The sequence below is a fragment of the Uloborus diversus genome, chromosome 1 (assembly GCF_026930045.1).
Source record: "Uloborus diversus isolate 005 chromosome 1, Udiv.v.3.1, whole genome shotgun sequence".
NCBI lineage: Eukaryota > Metazoa > Arthropoda > Arachnida > Araneae > Uloboridae > Uloborus > Uloborus diversus.
The window spans coordinates 152148411-152175741 of record NC_072731.1 but is presented as its reverse complement, the minus strand read 5'-3'; the positions used below and the strand labels follow the sequence as shown (position 1 = coordinate 152175741).

The 27331-nt window shown below is 31.6% G+C and overlaps 1 protein-coding gene across 1 annotated transcript in view; it reads left to right on the top strand.

The window, feature by feature from the left end:
- The window catches only part of LOC129222155 (heat shock protein 75 kDa, mitochondrial-like), a 51799-nt gene that overhangs the window by 22441 nt on the left and 2027 nt on the right, over positions 1 to 27331 (top strand). Inside the window, exons 8-16 of the mRNA XM_054856614.1 lie at positions 12948 to 13021; positions 16066 to 16339; positions 17761 to 17830; positions 17928 to 18075; positions 18167 to 18294; positions 20271 to 20458; positions 20770 to 20855; positions 21659 to 21804; positions 27209 to 27281. Coding sequence (XP_054712589.1) covers positions 12948 to 13021; positions 16066 to 16339; positions 17761 to 17830; positions 17928 to 18075; positions 18167 to 18294; positions 20271 to 20458; positions 20770 to 20855; positions 21659 to 21804; positions 27209 to 27281 — 1187 coding nt within the window. The remainder of the gene's footprint in view (positions 1 to 12947; positions 13022 to 16065; positions 16340 to 17760; positions 17831 to 17927; positions 18076 to 18166; positions 18295 to 20270; positions 20459 to 20769; positions 20856 to 21658; positions 21805 to 27208; positions 27282 to 27331) is intronic.

The following is a 27331-nucleotide window of genomic DNA, read 5'->3' as shown; positions in this document are numbered from 1 at the left end:
AAATCCGTAAACGTTTCTGAGTATATCGTGCAGCTGTGGTTCATGAAAGTTTCAAAAACGTTTCTGAGTATTTCGGAATCCTCTTTCTGTAATGTCCAGAAACATGTCTGAGTATTTCGGAATCCTCTTTCTGTAATTTTCAGAAACGTTTCTGAGTATTTCGCCCTAAAGTAGAATACTTTACGATGTTCTGCAACGTAAAATCATTTGACCAAAATTGTTTTGCTAGTATTTCAAGCATTGTACGCGAAAAAACGTGACATTTTCCACAAATTGGGTGGAAAAAATCAAAATCGTTTCATATAGGAGTTGTTTATTTTTTCTTTAAACTGGATTGTTGTTATTTATTTCTGTGGAAATGAAATATTTTCGGAAACATCACAGCTTTCAACCAAATGACTAATTAAAGAGAGCAGAATTCGGAAAATTAGTGGATCATGAAAACTATAAAATCAAAAAAACTTTAACAAGGTGTCAAACCTAAACTGATTGAGATTTTACAAAAATAGTTTATGTGCTTTCCAAAATGCATAGAAAGAGCAAAGATACAAAATTTTATAAAAATTCGAACCTAGGTGTCAAACCACATTTTTTTTGGTTAATTTTACATGGCATGAAGGAGCAATTAAAATAATGTTACTAAATAAAGAAATTACTGAAATAATAAATAGAATGAGTCGAGGTTGGGTTGCATATAATAAAACACTTCAAAACAATTGAAATATTTTTTGGATGCAAAAGGATTGAAATCTCAAACAAGACACGCAATTTCCGGCGGTGGACGTGTTTCAATGTTGGCATGTTTCCAAAACATACGTGTATGGCGGAAATTGTAATAATGAAGATCGATTGGGAAAGTCCCCAAAGGATTAATCAAATTCAGCATAGCGAGCTTTCCGCCAAATTATCGTAATTTGAGATAATTTCAGATTTTCTTTTAATTTTAAGAAGTTCAGTTTCTACAGATTCTCTGCACCGCAATTTTTGCAAATTTTCGGCACCGCTGTTTCTGCAGATTTTCAATGAAATTTGCAGAATTTCTGCAGAAAATTTGTCAATTTTCCTCTCACATTTGAACAGAATTGTTCTGCTGCTCAGGCATATGTTCTGCGACGTACGTCGCAAATTTAGTAGTATTCTGCTTTGGGGGTATTTCGGAATCCTCTTTCTGTAATGTCAAGAAACGTGTCTGAGTATTTCAGAATCCTCTTTCTGTAATTTTCAGAAACGTTTCTGAGTATTTCGGAATCCTCTTTCCGTAATTTCCAGAAATGTTTCTGAGTATTCTGTGCAGCTGTGGTTCATGAAAGTTTCGAAAACGTTTCCAAGTATTTCGGAATTCTCCAAACAATTTTCAAAAACGTTTCCGAGAATTTCGGAATCCTTTTTCCATGATTTTTTCTAAAATATAGTTCTTTATTATAGTATTGCATACCATATCAGTTTCAATTTTCATATCTAAGAGCAATAATACAAGCAATTTTAGAATCATTCGTGGATTTTTTTTTTTTTTTTTTGAATTTTTAATGACAAATAGCATGGTTAACAGCATAACATATGCACAGTTATAAATTTTTGAAAAATTATGAAATAATCTTGTAGTTTCATTCTTAATCACAAAATCATCGGGGAATTGGAGGGGGGGGGTACCTTCTGAAAAGTGGGGATTGTTTGTTAAACAATCTTAAACTTCAGTTTTTTCTCTCAATATTTTCAAGACAAAACCATCAACATATTGTATTTTTAATGCAGAACGTAAAAACATATCTTGTATCAAACTTAATAGCTTTTATCTTGAGATAAAATTTGACAGGACTTACCTACCCTTCGCGTTCCGGAATTCGTTCACCTCAAGTCAATTTCTCTGACGAACAAAGTGTACCGAAAAGTACAAACAGAGAAATTGATGAATTTAAATATGACACCAAGTCCCCCTGCTGGAACCATTCGGGTTGATTCCTCTGTTCTTGCCCTTTTCCAGCTCATCACAAATATAAATACTTATTCAAAATAGGTTACTGATTTTATTTTTACAGTGTGGGCAAAATGCAATATATATTTTATTTATTAAAACATTGAACTCTATTACATGATTATTCCATTACATATATACGAGAATCCCCCCCCCCCCACCATAAGAGTGATGGTGCACCCATAAAATGCTTAATTTAGCCAAGGTAAAAAACCCCTACTTTTAATTTTAGGTTTAAGCTCTTGTTTATTGCATATAGTTTAGCATATGGTGCGTTTGGCCCAATGTAATGCATATATTAGAGCTTAAACACTCTCTATTTAGTAAGTAGTTTAATATCTTTTGGTCTTTTGACCATATTTATCGAATCTTCCACGGCTGATGAGCTCCGAATTCAACCTTTCAACTTTATTCTAATAATTGCTACTTTTAATTTTCTTTTTCTCATTGCTATTCATTGCTTGTGTATTTCATATATATACAAAAATATATTATTGAGAAATAATTCTTGTTTGTTATATTTGCAGCTTCTTTCCCTTAAGGGCAGGTACATTGCAACTAAAATAAATCGTAATAATGAAGCTCTGCTGAGATAAATAATATTTCATGTATAATATACATTATAAATCAAAGTATCATATATATTATGAATCAAAGTATCATATAAATTATAAGTCAAATATTTTAATATGGTGTAAAAATACAAAATTATTTATTTTATTAAGTCTTTTTCTTTTTTGCTTTTGGTAAAATTGAGGCTCGTAAAACGAAAAAAAATGAAGACACTTTTAAATACATATATGAATCTATTTGTTAAAGAAATTAATACACATTTAACTAATTTAAAGCGTTTCGCTAATGCAAATATTTAAAGAGATATCGTTATTTAGATAATACTGAAGCACTATGTTCCTAACTACAGGAGATAGTTTTTTTTTTAACTTCATACAATCTAGCTACATTGTTTACAAGAGAATGAAAACATGCAACCTTAAAGACGAACTATCAAACCTCAAAATTTGCATATTATGACATTTAATTCATAATGCTTGATACATAAATGTTCAGCCAAATATTAACTGAGATTGACACATAAAAACAAAGTACACAATAACACTTATTTAAAGTTTTTTATGATCTTCAATTCATAAATTTTACAGAATAAAACTAGACACACTTGCACTTTACATATGTGTTCTATGTAATGTAAAATATTTTCAAATTGCAATAGTTCACAACGAAAAAATGATACTGAGGAAAATAGTTTTTTTTTTTAACGAGATTTATATGAACTAAATCACTTTAAAGTAATAGAGTTGCAAAGCGACTTACCTATTCGTCGGTGGTGGTCTTTTGCAGGCTTTGGTCACCAAAAAGGTGATTTTTATGACAGAATAAAATTCTGCCTACAAAAATTACCCATTTGGTAGAAAGAAGAAAAGTATCCAAGAAAAAAGTAAATTACCTACACAAGTTATGCGACGCAACGAATTTACATGGCGTCCTCTCGGCAGTTATTTGGTTTTTAATTTCAGTTTGTATTCCTTCTGCGAGTATGCATCGAGAAGTTGCACTTTGTACTTAAAAGTAAGTGACATAGCTTCAAATTCAATCTCATGACGATTCCTTTGCTAGAAAATATAAGACTTTAAAATTATCTTCAGTGAATTCATGCGAGGAACAAAACTTCTACTAATGGCATTGATGAGTGTTACTTCGCACATGAGTCATTACTTCCTGTTACTTTTCTAGAGAGAAGAACAACTTATTGCTTTAGATCAGAAAAATGCATTTGACAGAAGGATTTTGATTATTCCAAAGAATTTTTCTCTGAGACAAAAAAATAAAAATACCGATTTTTTTTCTTGCGCAGAAGATTTTTGGTTTTCATTGCGTGCTTTCACGAGTTTCGGTTTGGATTTGGTGTTGGACTATAAATTTGCCGTGTGAGCTGCTCAGGCATCGACTCTTACTTTCTTGTTAAACGGGAAATGTATTTGATAAGAGCAGAAAACTGCTGAGGGCGTACGAATCTGATTATTACGGAAAGCTTTTTTGTATATTCATAGAGGTTTCTGAGATTTTTTACAGTGTAGTCAGTTTCTAAGCACTCAGTTGCGTTTTTAGATATCCCCTTCAGTTATTTCATTTCACGTTATCGCGACAAAAATGTCTTTTTTCCAGGTTTGCGGAGTCAGAGGCGAAGAGCCCGGAGTCACGCTGATTTTAGGGTAAAGGAGGCCCTCTGTGGTGTGCCCTGCTCCCCGTACTGCGGCGTGCGGTTATGGAAATCAGGGCCTGCCTCTTCCCTCATTTTTCAGGTCTTCAGGGATATTTTTTATACATTGTTATAGGCGAATAGTTTCTTGAAGGGTCCGTTTTTGCCATCTTGAATTTTGAAAAGACTTATTAAAAATACATTTTGAGACAACAGAAATTTCTTGCAATGTACAATGAAAAAGTTATTGACAAACTGTGGGAAGGTAATCAAGAAATGAGACTACTTTTATCATTGTGAGAATATTTATTAAATTAATCCTTTAAACTTTATGTTTATTACCTTTTACTTTTTAAGAGGCATCATTATATACATGTATTGTTAATTCATATCTTCCCTTGTCTGATTCCACAATCGCTATTATTGACTTCAGTTCATTTTCTTACTTCGTAAAATTTATTCACAATTATTTATAGATTTTTCCGTTATTTTCAGATAACATTATATTACGTTTTTATTTATATATTTAGTCATGTTACTTTAGCTTGGGATGTGGTAATAATGTTGACCAAAAGAGCAATTTCTTGTACACTATGATACGGTAATCACAATTTTTAAATATAATTTTAAATCCAAAAGAATCATCTTTTCCTTTTATTATAATGAAATATTTAATATTATCAATCATCGGTAAACAATAATATTTTAATTCGTTCAAAAAGAGCAAGGAAGTCAATGAAATGTAATCAGTTAAAGTAGAAACGTCATAAAAGCTTTACAGGTTCCTTTTGCGAAATTTCTATGCAATTATTAAAGAAATTTTGGTTGGAGGTCAGTAGCGCAACCTGAAGGGTGCCCCTCCCCAAAAAGCTGAGTTGAATGTTTTTCAGAACTATTCTTTATTATTGAAGAGAAGCAAAGAAAACGTATTGGGAAAACAAAGTGATTTTAATGTAAAAAAAAAAATAATAATAATATGGTAAGAGGAAAATCTTAATTTCTTTTGAAGAAATCTTTGAATGAAAAATATTTAATAGTTACAGCTTATTCAGTTAATTACTCCCCCCCCTCCCAACCCCTATTCCTTTCTTTTTCCTAGTTCGTCTGAAAGTAAGTAAGTCTTCAAAATGCTACTCCTCCGGACCCCCCCTCCCCTTCCACACAGAAAGCATTATGTAGCATCTGAAATTTCATGTCCAAATCTTCAATTTCTCAATTTCCAGGGGAGGCTCCAAATACCCAGCAAGTTCAAAAATCGCTAAAAATTGCGTTTTTGGAGCTTTAATTTCGAAAAATTACTGGCTCTAGTACAGTGACCGCCGCTTATATGAATCACGTTTGCTTTAAACAGTTTTGATTCCACAAAGCGGCTAATTCAACAAAACTGGATTTTATTCTGTTTTTGACAATTTGATTCGTTAAAGTGGTTGATTCAATTAACCACTGATTCAATTAACCGGCATCCACTGTATTACAATCACGATGAGCAAAGGTCCCCGAACCGCCTTCCCCTAATACAGCAATTCCCAAACTTTTTCAGCTACGGACCTATGGAACCCTTAGTACTTCACTTACACTTCAAAATGCTAACGATCTCAAAGTCAAATGAAAAATATTAATAATTCGCTATCATAATTACTTATATAGAAGAAACTCGGTTTCGAGAAATTTTTCATATTTTGACATATTAGCCAGTTTTAAGTTGTGTCCAACCTACTTTGAGTATTTTTCGAATCTGTCCGTGTGTCTGCGTCTACATGTATTTGACCGATTTATTGTGGGCACTCCAACTCAAAGCGTAAAGCATAGAATCGGACGAAATTCTGTACATATTTGTTATCCCTATCGCTCCGCGTGGAAACACATTGAAAGCTTACAGTTACTGATGTTTTTTGTACCAGTTAAAAAAGCTTCAGTTCATCAGGAAGTTCATTCAATCTCATAAATACTATTCCCGCGGAAAGCAAGTATATTTCTGTCTGGGAAAGTAGTTATTTGTGTTAACTACTCATATCTCTAATATGAATAATATAAATATAGCTGAATAGTCTTAACTGGAGGGCATGAAACTTGTTAAAAATACTGTTAAAGCTGAAGGAAGAATTTGCTTCAAATCAGAAGGAATTTTCTTTGTCATGCTGGCATGGCGATGCGAAACACAATGACGACTACAACTACAATCTGTTGTGGTATTTTAAATCTTTGATGTTATTTTCTTTTTAATTTTTTATTAATTTACTGTAGAAAATATGTTTTGCAATAACTAATTCGTGGCGGAACCCTAGTGTTCTACGGAACACACTTTGGGAATTGATGCATTAAAAAAAAAAAAAAATAGGTTCTTTAAACTACACTTACCTTCTTGCCTTTTCCAGGGAAATGCTCCAGAACCTCCTTTCCATGAAATCTTCAAAGTTTGTCGACAAATGAGTTTTTTTAATTTTAATTTCAAAAATTTAAAAGGAAAGAAAAAATTGATTTCGATTTTTTTTTTTAAATCGATTGGGGCCAGCCCTTGAAGCTCCGTTCCTTACCCTAATTCAGTAAATCTGGCATATAATCGTTCTTTTAAGGCTTCAATTTCTAGAATATCCACCGAGACCAATGTACTTTTCTTTCCCCTAACATCAGCAAAGAAAGTCTAAAATTGCGTTTTTAAAACTACAAGTGTCAAAATTTTTTCCGGGGGATCACACTTTCCTTTCTTCTCTTTCCCTATTAGATCTAAATCTTTTTATCTTTCTTTTTATTTTCATGTGTTCCCTCTAAAGAAAATTCTTGTTGCACCCTTGTTAGGAGAAAACCCTAAATTTTAGATCATACATATCTCACTTAAAGGAAAACCCTACAATACTCTCCTAATACCATTCCCTCTCTTCAGGCCAATCAAAGAAAAAAAAAGATAGCAGACAAAATATTATACTCCCACACATACACAAGGACGACGACTTCCCCCCCCCCCCCCCGAAAATACCTCGCAAAACGCCCAAATAAAAGTTTAAATGCACCTCTCGTGTGAACACGTATGCAAGAAGTTTTGTAATTAGTAACACACCATGAAAACCTTTTCTCCCTCGCACCCCCCCCCTTGTTATATATAATCTACAATTGGTAAATAAGTGCAGACATATCATGCGCCCCTCTGAAGTTCTAAGGTTTGTGCCCCTTTGAGGAGTCCAGTCTGGCCCTGACTCAGTGGTCACTACCCTAACCCTTTCAAAAGAGTGGACTAGTTCTAACTTATAAGAGTCAGTAATATTAGTTGCTCTATGCAAATATTTTATTCTGTTCTGAGTTCTAAGAAAGCAAAATGGATTTTTCTGTCAATAAAAGAAGTAGTTTGTAGTATTTTTGAATCCATTCCATATGATTGCACAAAAGTAAGATGTAAATTGTGCAAAAATATTTTGTCAAGAAGAGGATTTTGAAAAAAGCAACTACAAGCTCACTGATTAATAGGGTAGAGTTTCTTTTCATTCCACCCTATTGATTAACCACTTAACTAAAAAACATCCAGAAGAATATCGTGAAAAAGGTAAAAACAATACTTATGATGCAGTTACTAAAGTAAATACACCAGCGACACCCAGTACAAGTCAAGGTGTAAAAAGGAAGCAAGAAACATTAGGTTCACTTTTTGAGAAGAAAAAAATTTGGAACATTAATGACAACCGATCTGTAGAACTGCATACTTCAATTGCAGAAATGATAACATGCGACAATCGACCATTTAGTTTTGTCAAAGATGAAGGCTTAGTTAATGTAATGAAAAAAGCTCAGCCACAGTATAAAATCCCCAGCCTGGAATATTTCAAAGAGAAAGTTATTCCTCTTCTTTAAGAAGATTGCAAAATAAAAGTCACAACATTAATATCAGATGCAGAATTCATGTCACTAACATCAGATATTTGGACTAGTTCTGTCAGCAATCAAAGTTTTATTAGCTTTACTGCCCACAGGATATCAAAGGGTTTCATTTATCATCATGCTGCACTGGAAGCTAAGCATTTTCTGGGAAGCCATACTGGTGAAGTCATCTGTGATATGTTCACAACAGTGGTTGACGACTGGAAATTTGAATGACAAAATCCACATAGTGTTACGCGATGAAGAATCAAATATCATGAAAGGAGTACATATTTTGAATTTGAAAAGTGAATCCTGCTTTCTACACTCCTTGCATTTGACTGTATGCAATGGTTTAACATCACAAAGATCAATAAGCGATTTAATTGCTCAAGGAAAAAAGATTGTTACACATTTCAGTCATTTTCTGCTAGCATGCTCAAGATTGAGAAGCATTCAAGCAAATGAGTTGAAAGTTCCCGAGAAAAAACTAATACAAAGCGTGCCTACTCAATGGAACAGCACTTATTACATGCTGGAAAGATTACTAGAACAAAAAAATGCAGTTTCTCTATATGCTTCTAAATTTGGGGATATAAACACTTTAAGTTCAAATCAGTGGACAATTTTGGAAAAGGTGCTCCATCTTCTGAAACTATTTGAAAAAATAACAAAGCAAACTTCACAACCAAAATCATTCATTTCTGAAGTCATCCCAATACTTACAATATTAAAATTATGTTTGGATAAATCAAGTGACTTTTCTGGAGTTGGTACAATGAAGAATACTCTTAGCCAAAGTTTAGAGAAGAGATTTTCATCAATTTAAAACAATGAACACTACTGCATTGCCACAGTTTTAGATCCCAGATTTAAGTTAATTTTTTTCAACAAAATTCAAGCTAAAGACACTAAAGTTAAGTCAAAACTTATAGCTATTATGAAAAATACCGACACTAAACCAGCTGAATTACCAGAGAAAAGTATTTCAAGTTCATTTGTTCTATCATCTCAAGCACAAAATTCTTTGTGGCTGTATTTCAATGAAATTGAAATGCAACCACTAAGTGCAGCCCCGGAAGAAACCTAAACTCAAAATGAAATTGGCCGATATCTTTCCCAGCCACTATTGCAAAGAACCGACTGTCCCTTAAAATGGTGGGCGCAAAACACTGAAGTTTTTCCTAATCTATCTCAGCTGACCAGGAAATACATACCTTTCAGCACCAGAGAGCACTTAGTAATAGTGAACGAGTGTTCTCAGAAGCTGGAAACATTTATGAAAAAAAGAAAAATAGACTTTTTCCTAAAAATGCTGAAAAATTATTGTTCTTACATCATAATTTGTGTGTGTACAAAAAGAAGTAACTGTTTTATGATAACAGATGATGAAATTATGATATATTCCCAAGTCACAAAAATTAATTTTTTCAAGTTTCAATTCATTTTTTCCATATTTCTTTTTTTAAAGTCCTTGTGTAATATTTACATTTATCATTTTAACCACTTCTCTAGTTGTTGTGTCCTTTCAATTATTTTTGAAGAAGCTAATTTACACTAAGGGTTATTAATGACTTCCAATAAAGTTTTTTTTTTTTTTTTTTTTAGTGAAAAAATTCCATTTTTTAGTGATAGAATAGGTTAGAATTACTTGCACTCTAGATGATTTTTATTTCTCTCTCTGCCTTTCTGATTAAAATAATGATGCATTTGAGGTTTCATAAAGTTTGACTGTTCATTTCAATTTTATGACACTGAATATTTTAGTGCAGTATTTTTTAATTTTTATTTTCTTTTGTTCTAAAACATCCAGAGAAAACAGTTCCATTTTTGCAATCATGATTTTTTTAATTTAGCTGTGTCCTTATTGTAGCAATTTGAATTTTAATTTTTCATATGGTGTTTCCGAATTAGTGTACTTCTCTTTTTGTATTGATATTTTCCCAAAATATGTCTGCCAAAATTTCTGAACTGCTTAGTTAATTATATTTAAAAACTTGATAAGTCTTATTTCCTTTATTTTGTAAATATCACATTCACAATTGACCATTACACTTTTTTTTGGTCCCATGATTTAAATTTTTGTTTTATTTTAAAATCATGATTCTGTGCCTCTATAATACAATGCAAGGTTTGAACAGCTGAAATGCTTCTTTTTCCCTTGTGAAGGATTTAAAAGAATGTTCATCATTTGGTTAAAACAATTGAAACTAATTTTTAAACAATCATATCCTATTTTAACATAAACAGAACTTCATTATCTTTGAAAACAAAAACTTCATGAAGATTTATTGCAGTTTATGGATTATGCATATGCAATATTTACTGGTGATGAACAAGTTGCTCTACGTTATTAAAAATGGCAATTTATTATTTACAATTTCTTTTGTTTTTCTTATTCATAATTTATTACTTAAAAAATAGATTGACACACTGTACATGTATTTTCAATGTTTTAGTTGAATTAGCACATAAAAGTGGGGCAAAAGACGTTTTCAGTTTTTATGTATGAAGTATTAAGTGTAGCTATAATATTAAGTACTAATAGGTTTAGACTTCAGGTCCTTTTTTTCCCTTACGTCAAATTAAAAATCTGATTGGATCCTGGTACATATCATACAACTGCAGACATTACAAAGGAGATTTTTGAAAATGTTGTAAAAGGAATCTCAATAGTTATGTCTGGACAAAATTTTGTATTTTAAAGTATAAGAAAACTAGCAGTACCCACACGGCGTTGCTCGTGCTAAGAATTTAAAGGAAGTCCATTGAATAAGAAAATCCATGCCCCCCCCCCCCCTTCTGACGTGAAATGATAATTTTTTACACACCTTTTCAAAAAAAATCTATTAAAGTCTCTTTGAAATTTAAAACTACTTTCGCCGAAACACATAAAGAGATAGCCAGCCGCCTGCGGTTTCAGCTAATTCGCCTTTCTATGCAAGCAACCCCAAAGGAGGAGAGGGGGAGAGGTGTACTCTCAATGTCCATTTTTTCGAAAAATAACAAAGAGCAGGTCCATTTTTATGTGAATGCTTTATTTTTTCAAAGTCGGGGGGGGGGGAGCAATGATCACCCTTTGAAGTTCCGTAAATACGGGCCATGATCTCTTACTGGCCATATACCTTATATGAACCTATATTTATCTGTCGATCCATTGATACCATCTATGCCTATCTACCTCTGATGATAGTTAACAATCTTTTTCTACATATATGAGAATAAAAATAGAGGCCTTTATACTTTTTGTGGGATAAGATTTTGAAAAAATTAAACCCAGGAAAAAATGCAAATTAAAGGTTTTTTCTTCAAAAATGAATTTAAAAAAAAAACACTCTATCTGCAAAATCTTTTTATTTTCATCATACTTAAAAACAAATTTCCTAGGGGAAGCTGCTTTACCCACGGACGGTTGTACCTACGAACGTTGGTTGGGAAATTCCAGGTATCATCGAGAGGGATCCTAATCAGGGTTCAATGTGTGTGTCACAACCCTCTCCAATACCCCAGAAAGTTTCAACGCCATCAAACGAACATTTAAGATTCTATCACATTTTTTCGGTTTTACTAGGATCTAAGTTTGTAAATATATTTATTTCTCAAGAGCCAGGGTTAGGACAAAAGCACCCTTCTGAACCCCTAAAAAAATGCACCTAAAAAAAATTCAAAACTTTTTCTCTAAAAAATCCATTTTTTTTTAGCATGGTGGTGCTTAACAGACACCACCAGACACCCATTCAACTGCACCAGACCTGCACAGTGCATTTGAATTTCTTTTTTTTTTTTAATTAAATTTTTTTAAAGAAAAAATGTTTAGAGAAAGAAAAATAAAAGTAGCTTCTCAAGATAAGTTCTTAAACTACACATCAGATCAAAGTGTTCCAAAATTTTTTTGAAAAAGGATTTCTGTACTTGGAAGTGAAAAGCGTAGACCTGAAAATTACCACCCAGTGGCCAGTAAACCCTTTTAGCTCATTGCCAGTTTTTCCTCAAACGTAAAAGTTTTTCCTCAAACGTAAAAAAGAATTGTTCAAGAAAAGAACAAAAACAAACAACTACTCCATTTTGAAAAAAATGTGATGTGTATTTTAATATTTCAGTGTATGATTTAATATTATGGACCTGTGTTTCCAACTTAAATGTTAAAGGTATTTAGACCTTCCTCCAACTCGCCTGAATGATGGGCCTGCAATCTGCATGACATGCAACTCTCCACTAGTGTGCCTGTAATGAGAGTGGCGCTTCACTGAAAAAGGTTGCACTCCCCTCTCTTAGCTCCTACAATTAATTAATTAAATTATTAATTGAGTGAAAAAAAGTAATAAAAAATAAATAACTCAAACTATGCAAATTCCAAGTGTATTTATTTTTGCAAGAAACAAAAATACAATTTTCAAAAATACAACTTTTAATGTCAAGTCTAAAGAAACCAGATTTTTCTTTAGACTTGACATTGAGTCTATAGAGTGATTCATTCAATAAATTCAAAGAGCTTCATCTCACTCCTAAACAAAAGAACAGCCAACTAATAATTTTTGGTATAAATTTATTGAGATATACTTATTTTCATTAAAATTTTTTGTTGGAATTGATTCAATTAATTGAAGCAAAAAGTATCTTGTGAAAAAGCTGAAGAAGACTTTTAGTTCTGAATGAACTTGTTTCATTTAGGAATTTCCATAACATTGAATTTTAAATTAATTTACCATTATCAATGTAATTTTTTTCTTTTCTTCGTTTAGCTTTTACTTGTACTTGGTTGACTGAATTTGCCTTGTCTTTATTAAACATAATTGACATAGAAACTTAAATTTCTGTGCTTTAATTTTGATTTTTAGTTTGAAAAAAACCATGTTCATGTTTTCATTTCATTTATTAAGTTTAATAAATATATATATTTATTTTTTTTAGATATAATTCAAAAGTACAGCAATTTTGTTAGCAGTCCCATTTTTGTTAATGGAAAAAGGGCAAACAAAGTTCAGGTAAGATCAACTTGACATTCTAATGAGTAATTTCCTTCCACTTTTAAATCTGAATTTCTTTAACATTTTGTCTTCAAAAGTCAGTAATTCATTTTGGGTATTTTCGTTTTTAAATATGTTTCTATCAGCAGCAGAGTTATGCCTTTCTGGGCCAGTTGCAGTGCACTTTTGAGGCCTTTTTTGTCTAATCTACAATTTTTTAAGCTTTTGAAAAACTGGTATTATTTATTTTTTTAAAAAACTTTACTACAGGCTTCCATTTGTTAACACATCAACTACGATCACCGTTTTGTAAAAAGTGTCTTGATTTATCTATATGAGGGTTGATATAGCTCAGGAGAAACCTAAAATACTCAGCAAATTTGAAATATTCCTGAAATCTCAAAAATTTTCTGAATAAAAGATTTTGAATTGCTTTCTCACAACTATATGAAGACTAAACAAAAGCTGATTTAATAAATGAAATAATTTTAGAATTGCATTTTAATCTGGCCATGAGGAAACATGCTAATAATAATTCAAAGATATTCGTCAAAATTCTTCGATAAATTAAGGAAAACAAGAAAGGAGAAAAAACTCTATCATTTGAGGCATTTTCCAAATTCTATCATTTGTTGCTGCTCTCTATTTCTTAATGGTTTAATGCAGATTTGTTACATTTTAGCTAAATATAATTTAAAAAGGTTTTGCTTGGGGTTAAATTACAACTCATCACACATTGTTTTATCATCACTTTACAAGGTGTGCCACACCAGGTTTGTTGACCCTCACTGGTGTGCTTAATTAAGTTTAGCTAGCAGTGTGACAACAATTTGAACTTTAATGAGAGGCTACTGCCTGCAGATACCTTATGGCTATTTCAGACTGATGATGGATAATAAGCTTGAAACTGCAGTATTTGGATGCTGTAAGCGAGCTGTTTGGTACATACTTGTAGTTCTAAATTGGCCCTTGCTTGGGGGGAGGGGGGATAACTTACAGTTGATTAGTTTTTAGTTGATGCAAAAGTAGTCATTCACAGTTTATGACTTCATATTGCACTTGGAATGGTTTTGTACATATTTGCCGAAATGTTTGACAGTTGTTACATAGGTTTAGCTTTTTAAAACATAACTTTGAAAATTATTTCTTTGTATTTTCTAAAATTGAGCATTGCAGTCCAATATTTTTCGGATTTAAATGCAAGTTGAAAGATATTAAAATGTAATTGTTTATCCAATAGGCTTCTTTATTACCGATTTTAGTCCAAAATGTCAATTTGAGTGAAAATTGGGTGTTATTACAGGTGAGTTTTCTTAAAGAAAAAAGGATGGATATTTATATTGATGTTTCTAGATTTGATTTTTTTTAAATAAGCAGTATATGTATACATACATTTCAATTTCTATTCTCTGTTCACCTCAAGTTAGAGTTACAAAAAGCTGTGTGCATTGAGTAACAACTGTCGTCATGAAAGTTTTTTTTGTTCATGTTTTATTGTATGTAACATAGTGGAAGAAAATTTTTTTCCAGATATTTCTGAGTGATGATTTAAATAAATATTTAATTATTTAAGGGATTAATAAATCAAAAATGATCGTAACTAAGTTCATGAATCCATGTTCCATGGGTGCAAGACCTTCCGTCTTTGGACGGATTTCCGTCTTGGGCAAAATTTCCGAGATGGAGGTCAAGATGGAAAGAAATTCGATGACTTTCCTTCAGTTTTTACTAAAAAAAGAAAAATTGGGTGTTTGAAAGATATGCTTTAATTTACCACGAATTTACATCGACATTCTCTCGATTTTCCGCCATGAGCTTGTTTTGTTTTCTACGTGCTTTTAGAGGAGTGGCTTTTAGAATCGCACCATTTGACTTTTTTTAGGTAGCTCTGTTATTTCCAATTCACTGGATAGGAACCAGCCTTAGAAATATTTTAAAAGGGGGAAGGAAGTTTCCCTTCCTTGCTTAAAGAGCAAAATAAGACATTTTTTCAAAATTAAACACTATAAAAAGAGCATTGTAATAACAATATTTTAATAATTTACTGAATATAATTCCATAAAACTAAGAAAATAAATGCAGATGACTTTTTCTTAACAGTTAAAATATTTCAATTTATTTTTTTTCAATAAAATAAAAGGATTTGGATTGCAAAACTTAGTACAATATTGAAAATGTTTCAAAGAAAAAAGGAACAATGGAAGCAAGTAGAAGACCTAATCATGGTAACAAATAAAAGTTAAATGGAATTTACTTTCAAAACAGAACTTATCTTTAATTTTTGATTTTATTCTCAAGAATCTTTAGAATCATTTGGCATGCTTAAGCTAAGCCTTGGAGTTTGGTTTTCTTAAACGATTCCTGCCGCTGTCCGAATGCTTGTAGAAACTTTAAACAAACTTCATCTGATGCAGAAATTTTAAGCTTTCAAATGACCTAAAACTTAAAAATGTGAATGAAATATTTCTCTCCCATTCAAATTAATGTGAAAAATGGGCTTAAAATTGGTATAAAAAAGGAACAAAATCGAATTTTCAATAATAGCTTCGTGGTGCACATCCCTATGCTGCCAACTAATTTTATGCCGAATTTCATGAAAATTGGCAGAACGGTATAGGCGCTATGCACGTCATAAAGAACCAGACAGAAATCCAGACTTTTCAGTTTTATTATTAGTAGAGATTGAATAGATTTAATGCATAATGATTCCAAGTAAGTGCCTGGATCACACACATTCGCTTTTTTTTTTCATTTGTTATTGATTTATACCCCTTTTAGTTTCAAAATTCATGGCAACTACTTCACAAGTGTGAGCACCACATTGCATTTCACAGCATAGCCAACTTAAAGTGAATTAAACTGTAATTCATATATTTTTTATTTTAAAATCAAACAATTTGGGTGCAAATTTAATTATTTTCAAAGCTGATAAAAATTAACTTTTCTTTTATATCATACAGAAACTTTAAACTGCTTTATGTTTCAAAAGTTTTTGGTCTGAAGAGAAATGAATTCTACGTGTTTAAAATATTTATATATCTTTTCAAATTATTTTCATTTAGGCTGTTTGGTTAATGGATCCTAAAGAAACAACGCAAGAAATGCATAATGAGTTTTTCCGTTACATTGCTAATTCTTATGATCTACCCAGATATTGTCTTCATTACAAGACTGATTCTCCAATCAATCTAAGATGTTTACTGTATATACCAGAAGGCAAACCTGGTCTGTTTGAAATGAGCAGAGAGGTTGAATTAGGTATAGCTTTATATAGTCAAAGAGTTTTAATAAAGAGTAAGGCTGACATTCTGCCGAAATGGTTACGTTTTGTTCGAGGTAAGTTTTGACAAACATTTTACCATCTGTATGTAAATCTAATAAAAACTTTTTTTTTCTATTTACATTGAATACTTAATATCTTCTTTTAGTATGAATTTGAGAAGGAAATATCTAGATAGTTTTGAAGATTAAATTCATCTTTCAAACACATAGTTATCATTGTACTAACAAATTATGTAAGTGATATGAAGCTATCTAAATTTGAAGAAAAGTATTATTAATTTTTAAAATTTTTATGTCTTATTAAGTATCCCGAATAATTGAACAGAGATCAATAAATTGATTAAATGGTATTTCTTGAAAAATGAAAAAAAAAAAAAGGTCCTGTGGTGAGTGTGGTGAATCATTTTTTCTGATTGGTGGCAAATGTACCACCAACCAATATCTGGACAACCAATTATCTCAATATATCTAATTGCTTGAAAAATAGGTACTGAACCAATATTTAAGACCAATTCTGCTTGTGCATTTAGTTAACTTTGGTATTTCAAAGGAGTTAGAATATCCAGTGAATAACTCAAGGTTCGTACTCCTCCTGAAAATCCTGAAAAACTCCTAAAATTTAATTTTTTCTTCTAAGGACCCTTTAAACTCCTGAATTTTCTCCTCTCCTCCTGAAAATAATTTTTAATATTAAAAAAGCTTCATCAATCTCTAAATAAAACTTTAACAATCGCTAACTTTAATTCCATGTTGTTATGCGGCCATATTGAAGGCTGCAGTAGCTAGCTGCTGGCAGCCAATCAAAAATCTCGTATTATACAGAGCACCCACTGCTTTTTGTGAAGACATGGGGTGTGTTCGAACTGACGGACCGGTTACTCTGTTCGGACAGGGCCGGATTTAGAGGAGGACAAGCGGGGCTACTGCCCCGGGGCCTCCACAGCAAAGGGGCCCCCACAATAAAATTTTTACAAAATATCCTAACTTTCACGGGTCTAAAGTATTTGGATATATATCAAAGTATCGGATATTTTCAAAAATAAAATGATCTTTTCGAACATTTAGGGGCCTCCACTCCTAAGTTGCCCCGGGGCCTCCACACTTCCAAATCCGGCCCTGCAACATAATCATTACGTTTGCTGATCGTAACTGCCACTAGAGAACCAACCAAGAGCATGTCCTTGGTTTTGTGTTAACAGCTATTAAGCATATTTTCTTTATTGCTAATTAGTAGTGATATTGTTATTTTGTAGTATATTTAGTATTGATAATACTAAATATACTACAAATACATAATATGCGAAGTACTATATACTAAACATACTAAAAACTGCTCGTGTTATTACTCCTGAAAATTCTGTTTTTGACTCCTGAAAACTCCTGAAATTCATTTTGTCTGGAAGAGTATGAACCTTGATAACTTAATGTATAAAAAACATTTACAATGAATTTTCACTTGCTTATTCTACTTTTAGGTGTGATTGACAGTGAAGACATTCCACTTAATCTTAGTCGAGAACTTTTGCAAGATAGTGCTCTCATTAGGTAATATATTTTGGTTCAGGTTTGTATTTAGTATTCTTCTATTTATTATTTGTATTTTTTAAAATTCCTGTTTTATATTTTGTCTTTCATGTTTCAGGAAGATTTCCACTATGATTACCAATAAGTTATTGCGATATTTGCTTGACCAGATGAAGAAAGACCCAGAAACATATTTGCAATTCCATAATGACTATAGTATATTTTTAAAAGAAGGAATTTTATCTATCAGTGATCAAGTTCAAAAAGTAATGTTTTACAATTTTGAAATGCTTTACCGTGAATAAATATAATATATTACTTACGAAATGCTATAGCGTTTTTTTCCTTTTGTTTTAGGAAGAAATAGCAAAGTTATTGCTGTTTGAATCTTCTTTGCAAGCACCAGAAAAAAAAGTTAGTCTTGCTGAATATGTTACTCGAATGAAAGAAGGCCAAAAGGATATTTACTTCTTAGCAGCTCCCAGGTATATATAGTTCCATATTACTTAAGCTTTTTTAATGCCCTCACCCCTTCAAATGCAATGTAGCCTCAAAAAAGAGATTCTCTAAAAATAAGTACCATGAACCTATAACCTCCCCCCCCCCTTTCTAAAAATTATCAATATTTTAAGTATCCTTTATTTCATGCCGCTCACCAAAGCATGAATATAAAATATTTTATTAGAATACTATAACTAGTTGATTAAAATGTATTAATGTTGTAAAGCACTCATATTTATGAAAGGAATTTTATTACAAGTTCTAGCAAACTATAAGTCATTAGGAGTATGACACAAGCCCAGTGAAAGATCTTGGGGGCGTATGTGCCACATGTAGTTGATTAAAGTTTAAGCAGTCATTTACAAACTGATTTGCGACAAAAAGGCACACAAAGGTAGAAACTAATGTTTTAGCCGGGTAAATCCAAAGTTGAAGGTTTCTGCTGATTTGAAAGCATAAAGCTACCTCGCATTCTGCTGACAGTGCTCTTGATCTGAAAACAGCTGGTAATTTTTGAATGTGAGGTTCCTAGCAAGTAGTATTATGCATAAAAATTGCAGATGGGGTTAATTGTAGTTGAAGTTAGTTCCTGGATTGGTAAAAGTTGGCTTGATTGAATAGTTGGTAATTGATTTGTTTTGTTTAAAATTTAGTCAAATGTACACTGATAGTAATATCTGGTGACAGGTTGTTTGTGTTTAGTGTTAGCAATTGAAAGTAATCTTCTGTGCTCTCTTCAGGGATGTTTGTTAGTTAGTCACAGAATAAATTAATCAGCTTTTAATCAAACATTTTCTGTTAAAATCGATACTGATTGAAGATGAAATACAGTATGTATATAAATCAAAAACCTGATTTTAAAAAGTAGTATTTTCAAAACTACTGCACATCTTCTAATAAGTGATACATGTATGAAAGGAGAAAGAGAGCAAATGTTTTCAGTTACAAATGTTTGATGTGAGACCTTTACTTTACAGGTCATACATCCAATCTGTAATTCAGTTTGTTACATACATTTTGCAGCATCATTCTATCAATGGTTTGTAATGTTGCACTAATAAGTTCTTAAACTTTGGCAATGCTTTTGGCATAGGTGGTGTTTAGGGATCTTGGTTGGTAGCGATTTGATAAAAGGTATATCGCCATTACCTGTATGCTCCATCTCCTAGTTCAAGTAACTATAGTTGGGGCAAACCTAAAACCTAACCTGGCAGCATTATGAAATCTACCCAGATCCTAGTCACAGTGTTTCGATGTTGCCAGGTTAGGTTTGCCCCTATTATACGTACCAGAGAAGACTGATGAGATGACCCTCCATCCTGCTGAAACAGAAATCTAGGCTCTTCTGAAGTATTTGTGAGAATAAACAAGTTTCTAAAATGTCTAGATAATTGTCACCTGTTGGTCATTGGTGGGGGAACACCTTGGGGTATATTTCTCGTTAAATTCATGCGTCACTTATTGTAACATGCGCAGTAATTTTGAAAATATGAATTTTTGAAATTGGCTCCATCTGTTGTACTTTCCCTGTATTTTAAGAACAAATAATGTCCAAGGTTTTCTTTTATCTGTTAGAAATTTTGAATGTAGTTTTATCCATTCTTAAAGCTTAGATAATTTTGATTTGAAATAGTTTGCATTCATTTTTAAATCATTACTCATGTTTGCAAAAAATAAATATTCTTTTAATGATTTTTGATTGATCTGGAAAATGTTCTCTTTGAAATTAAAAAAGTTCTCTATTAAACTTCTGAAAGAATTGGATGTATTTTTTAGACCTATGGATTCATTAAATGATACATGTTTTTTATTTTTAAAGATGTATAAAAATGTTCATTTTGTTTAATCAACTCAGTTTTCAAATTTCAGAAAAGTAACTTATGTATTGTTTTCGTCAATAATTTGAAATATTTCTTGGTCCTTTGAACAGAGTTTTCCCATTATTTTCTTGTGTTTTTAGTCGGCATCTGGCAGAAGTATCACCATATTTTGAAGCTGTAAAACAAAAAGATGTGGAAGTCCTTTTCTGCTATGAGCCATATGATGAACTTGTTTTATTCCAGTTAAGACAGTTTGACTTCAAAAATATTATTTCTGTTGAAAAGGAAATGCGTAGAGAAAAAGAAGACACGTCTGTTGATGATTTAGGTAATGTTTTTTGTTCTTTTATGTGTCATTGACGAGCGATATAAACCGTGTAAGGGAGAGTTGGGAAAAGTGGGATAGGCTCTTGGTTGATTTTAATCTGCTACAAATAATGGACAAGCTAGAAATAGATTTTTACATTTTATTTTGGCATGAATGCAGTTGTTCCATCCCTCCAACTCTCCTCTGACTTAATACATATTTTTAAAACTCTTACTTCTTGAAATTAATCTTAAAACTGTAGCAATTATTTTTTGCTTTCATTGTTTTTCTATGAATCGGTCTGAACATATTTTACCTTTTTTTTGTTATAGGTCAGGATGCTTTACCTAAAGAAGCTGCAGATAGTTTGTTGAAGTGGTTATCCAACACCCTAGGATCTAAAGTACATAAAATAAAAGTGAGTTTAAAATACCTTTTAGTTTAATGTTGTAGGGTTGAATGTCCTCATATTATTTTTCAAAACTCACATATTTAACATGCATCTTCTACCAAAAACTTGATGATGCTCAGAACTATATTTATCATTTAAGAAACTACATTGTTGACTGAGCATGTTAATTGTACAATGTAGTAACTGAATTTTCTTTTCTTGATTTTATATGAAGATTTACATGGGGTAGAATATTTTTCATTACATATGCAAAATTGATTTGAACAACTTATTTCAATTTCATTAACTTATTTACTTTACTTTTTAATTTACAAATGTTAGAAAAAAATTGCCTCTGTCCAAATCATTTTATGATGCAATTATATATAGCTTTGCATAAGAGAAATAAACAATTCAGATGTAATACATTAAAAAAAAAAAACTACTGCCACCACTACTACTAATAATAATAAACATAAAAAATAAATAAATCAAATAAAAAAAAGGGGGGGATGTTTAAGAATTAAAATGTATTTGAATCTATGAACTTATAAAGCTTTTAATCTTAAATCAGGATTTTTGAGATTCTTTGAGTCTTTAAAAACACTTAAACTTTTATTTTAGAAATTAAGGGCCTCTAAAAGTACTGCCCCCCCCCCCCCAAGAAAAGTCTTGGAACAGACCATTTAAATTTTAAAGAGGAATGTTTTGCATTTTTTTTTGGGGGGGGGGTCTAATTCTTGGCAGGAAAATGAAAAACATAATTTTGAAATAAATTTATTTACTAAATTGTAATCTTATCATGTCATGAGTATAACTTTATTTTATAGGTAACAAAAAGATTATCAACTCATCCTTGTTTAATATCTGTTGAAGAAATGTCAGCAGCACGCCATTATGTTCGAACGTCACTGCAAACAATGACTGAAGAGCAACGTTATAAAATTTTAGAGCCTACATTAGAGTTAAATTTAAGGTAAGTATGCTTGATACAAAAATTATTTTTCATAGTCACATAAATTTTAATAGTTTTTAGCATATTTGAAACCAAAAGCAAAGGTTAAAAAAATATAATAAAAATATAATACAGCAGAATCTAGACTGTCCAAGTCTCAAAAATTTGAGGTTCCTCTTCATCCGGAGGTGCTTCATTTATATTTTATGTTAAAGTTTTTAGTAGCTAAAAATTGATTTTTGTTAAAATCTGAAAATAGAAATCTTTTGCTTCTGTAAGACTTATTAACTACGTCCAGTAAATAATAAAATACATCGAGAGGTTGGTTTCAACAACACTCCTTAAGTGGCACGAAATGTTCATTGATTACAAGATATGGATTTAAGCGATGCTTTGGAAATAATAACTTGATACATAAAATTGACATTAAGTTGCCACAAAAAAGGTATTAACATCAGTTTTGGAATATCTGGTTGTAATCAAAAAAGGAGGCTCACATCTTGACTTGCATAAATGAAATTTTAACTTTCCTACCGCTAACGGTTTTTGTATAACTCAAGGTAGAAGATACTACTGCATGCACTGACATTGATACAGACGTCATAACAAAACTCATCAGAATTGATTTGGGCGCAATCAAAATGTATAATTTGGTTGCCTTACACACATAGAAACATTCGGATATCAAGAAAAACTAATGTCAAAATTTGTTTAAATGCAATTAAAAAGGAAATTAATGTTGAAAATGGTGATACATTTTTGGTGAAGACAATAATTATTTTTCTTTATACAAGGAAGTAAAAGGTGCTCCTCCTAATGTCGTCCAAACAGTGTAAATTTTTAATCTGAAAGAATTTCCCGGGTATTTTGAGTTTTCAGTAATCCGAGGTGAGGTGAGTCCCAATTACCTCGGATTTTCAAAACTATACTATGTATTCAAGAAAATACTGAACTTTTCACTAAAATTTATTGAAAAAAACAAACATGCCAATAAAATTGTAAATGAATTATAAATAAATAAATAAGTGTAGAAAGTAAATTTGGAAGTTTAATTTGCAAGCTGCACAAATGACCTAGAATACTGACGTTTTCTATTTTAGTGACTTTGTCAAAAGAAAAAAAAAAAACAGGCAATGTTAAAGATAGACCATCTTGGTACTCCAGATTTTCTTTTTTTAAAGCAGTAAGCTGAGCATTGGAACTGGAGCATAGAGTAATTGTTGGCCAAAATTTGACTGATGACTGAGTAGAGAAAAAAAGATTCATTTTTAAAGTTTGTGAAAGGTGAAAATGTATTCCAGGTAGCATGCAAAACATTTAAACATTTCATAAACCTTTTAAAATGGTTGTCACAATAACAACCACCGTTTTCGAATGTAAATGAAATGTGTACTACCTGCATGTCCAACAGAGGTGCCGAATATAAACCAGGTCTCTGCATCTTGTTTAGCAGATTTTGCTGGTAGTAACTGCGTTAAAGCAGTTTTCGCACTTAATCCAATGGTTAGAGAAAAATATCTGTAAATAAAATTTCCCTAAGAAAACAATTTAGCACTTTAAAATTAACTAGTATGTTGTGGCCATCACGAAACTTTCTTCTATATCTTTCTTATAAATCTGATCCCTCCCCATGCTTGACGAGGAAGCAATATTCCCAACATAAACAAAATTATACATGCAAAAACTTGACGACCATCCCAATGTCTGAATTATCGCTAAATCACAGCAAAGATAGAAAATTGAAAGTTATTTTAAAAGACTTGCTTGACTTAATTACAAATATTTTATTTGTTAACAAAAATAAGATGGCAACAGTTAAAAGTTTTAAATCATTTTGAGATCATATTTCTGATCATTTCCATGCAATTAAAATCACGAGAAATACGCAGACGACAGTTTATTACGATTTATCTTTCTTATTGTTGCATTAATAAAGCTATTTTTACTAGCAAAAAATAAAAAATCAGCACCTCTTGGAGTGATTGGCGCCAAAATTGAACCAAAGCCTGTTTACATATGGATTCACATTTATTCCAAATTTCATCCAGAACGTAGCACTACTTCTTGAGATAGGGCACTCACAATGGGAAAAAAGAACGTTCGATTGTGCCACCCCCTTTTTAGTTGTTGACACCAAAATAAAATCAGCTCTTACACCCTCTAAGGGCTACTTGTCAATAAATTTTTGTTTGATTCCGTTCGTTATTTCTTGAGATACAACAGTCACAATTGAAGACAAAAAACGTTCTATAACTCAACCCCCGTTTGAGCTATTGACACTAAAATTGAATCAGCACCTGTTCCTGTTAGGGGCAACATATGGACCAAATTTTGTTTAATTTCGCCAGTTACTTCCTGGGGAATAGCAGGCACGCATAACTCAAAAAACGTCCCATTGCTCCACCTCCCTTCGAGGAATTCGCGCCAAAAACCAATGGGCACAAGTTCACATAGGGACACATATATGTACCAAATTTCGTTCGATTTCATGTGGTAGTTTTTGCTGTAGGGCGGCCACAAAAAACTGGTCACACACACATACACATGGACACACATACACACACACACACACAGACTGACAGACATTTTCCAAAAATAGTCGAAATGGACTCGGCACACCTCAAAACGTTTGAGTCCATCAAAATTCGAAATTCGCACGAATCCAATACTATCTTCTATATATTAGATATAGAAGAAAGTAAAAACCAGATGTTTTGAAGGAGTTTTGGGAATTAACAAGTTCCACAAATGCTTGTATTTTTACAAACAATCTTGCAATGATGCACCTAACACAAACATTAGGGAAAATTTAATATTTGTTTAACAGCAAAAGATGTCTTATTTCTGTTGATATTAATTTACAGCTGTTAATACAGTGAAATCCTGTTACAACGAATACCAAACAATGAAATTTCCATTTCAATGAAATAAAATTTCAGTCCCGATTTAATTTCTAGTACGTATCTTGAATTCCATTATGACAAAATTGCTGTTACAACGAACGAAATTTGAGGTCCCCTGAAGTTTGTTATAACGGTTCGTTATTATTATATTTCATTGTACCTTTATTTATTTAACATCACAAAATTATGAAAATCGCATAATTTCATAATGACAGCAATGATAAAACAAAATTTTTAAATAAAAATCTGGGGTAACAACTTATGAAAATTGTATATCTAAAATTTTTGCTGCATTTACATGATTAAAAATACTTAGATTACTTTCAAATGAAATTAAGCCATTTCATTTCATCATTTTTTTGACCAAAATGGACTCAAGTCATCAAGTTTTGTTCCAAAATGGGTTAAATCATTTTTTCCTTTCTTATGTCTAAATAATAAGACTGCTAGAACTTTATATACAGTCGGATCCCGACTTATGCGAGGGATGCGTTCCAAGACTCCTCGCGTAAGTCGAAATTTTGTGTTGTGGAAAAGTGTCGTGTATATTATTTTTTTATTAACATACTCAATCATTTTAGACATATACACATCTTTTAAACTGTTTTTGACCATTCTTAAACTATATATTATTGTTTCTTACATAAAGTTTATTTTTTACCGTATTTTTTTAAAGTTGCATTAATCAACATAAAATACCTCTACGATGCACAAAATCAATGATCAATGTGAGAGAGAGACATAAAAATAAAACAGTATGGTAAGTACAGCATGTAGTAATAAAGCACTGCAATGTAAGAGTACAAGTTACATTTATAACTTAAAAATTGAAGATTATGATTTATCTTGCACGATCTGATCGTCATTCTAATATATTTTTTAATACAGTAGCTTCGCATTTACTTTTATAACATTTGCATCTATGGTTACACCCCTCTGGGATGGGATTCCTTGAACTTATACGGATTGCCTTTTCTTGAATTTTAATTAGACGTATGAAAGATTCACTCCCCCCCTTCCCATACCTAATTGTCGTTCTACCTTCGACCCACTCTCTAGTTGTTGAAGTGTATCAAAAATCTTTACCTCTTCTGAAATTGTCGCAACTTTCGATTTTTATTTCCATCTTCAAACTTTAGATGAAACAGCGTGCCTAGGTGCCACAATATTTCATCACCTTTCATATTTAGAATAAATAAATGAAAAGTGAGGAGTGGTGATACATATATACTGACAATCCTAGGTTTATAGTGCAGTATGTGGGAACTTGTGCAGTCAGTGATGCTGGAAGGGTGAAAGTACATTCACAAATTAATGTTTAGTTGTAAATAACAAAGCCGAAAGTTAGCATCACGACTCCTTTCCAAATATTTTCGTGTTGAGAGCGAGAAATTTGCTTTAACTCTAAAATTCGTTGCTTCTGAAAAACTCGCGTTATAGCCATTTCGCGGAAGTCAGATCGCGTTGTAGCCAGAGTCGACTGTATCGAATAATTTAGTTTATTATCATCCATAGATTATTGCAAAAAATTCTTTTTTCCTTGCATTCAGTAATAAATTTTATATAAGAAAATCACATTTTTTCAAGAATGGAAAAAATTGACATAATGCTATTTGGAAACAAGCTCTTCAATTCTAAGCTAAAAACAATTGCTCAGCAGTGATACTCCATCAGGAATGTGTAGCAGAGAGTGCCAATATTATCATTTTGTAAGTTAGGTTTGACGAATTTGAACAGTTGGAAGTTCTGCAAAAACAAACCAAAAGATATTTTTCTGTATATTTTTTTCTCACTCTTGAAAATTCTCAGTGGTCTTTATTCAAAATTTTTCCTTTTTTTTTTCACATTAAAAAATATGTAATGAGCTTAGTGTCTAAAATACATAAATTTGTTGTCCTTGAACTTTCTGAAAAGGTTCTTGTAAAACCCCCGAGATTTTTTCTTGAATGAGAGCGAGAACTTTGCCTCGCTGAGGTGGAGGATTTTGAGATACCCTGACATTGAAAAATAGTCTTTTAGTTTGTGTAAAAATAATATATATATATATTTGTTTATAAAAATATACTACTGACATTAATGATTGTTGTACATATGGTTCTTATTGCAAGATGAGTTGTTTTAATTATGATGGTTTAATTTATGTGTATTATTTAATATGACCTAAATTAAAACATCTAAATTTGATAAGCTGGCTTTTATTTTGAAAAGTGCAGTTTTAAAATAGCTCTCGAAATGAATATATATTTACCCTTCAGTGTTTGGTGTACTAGAAAATGCTTTTAAGGCCATTTGAATCATATTTTATTTTAAATAATAACCATCATTACTGAATGAGTCGACTGTTATGTTCCCAAATTTTTTGTTAGAATAATTTTTAAAAAATTGTATCATTCTTCTTCCTATTCTCTTTTTTTTTTTGCTCTAATGAAATAAAAATTTCCATAAAATTGAATAAGTATTTCATTGCATGCAAGATGTAATATGGGTTAGTGTGACTTAAGTATCTGATTATTATTTTTTAGTCATCCAATCATCAAGAAAATGAATTCCTTACAAAACAGCAATCCAAAATTGGCTGAGTTACTTGCTCATCAGGTAATCTAGTTATTTCTTCTCTTAGTACATTATGTGAATTCATGCATTGA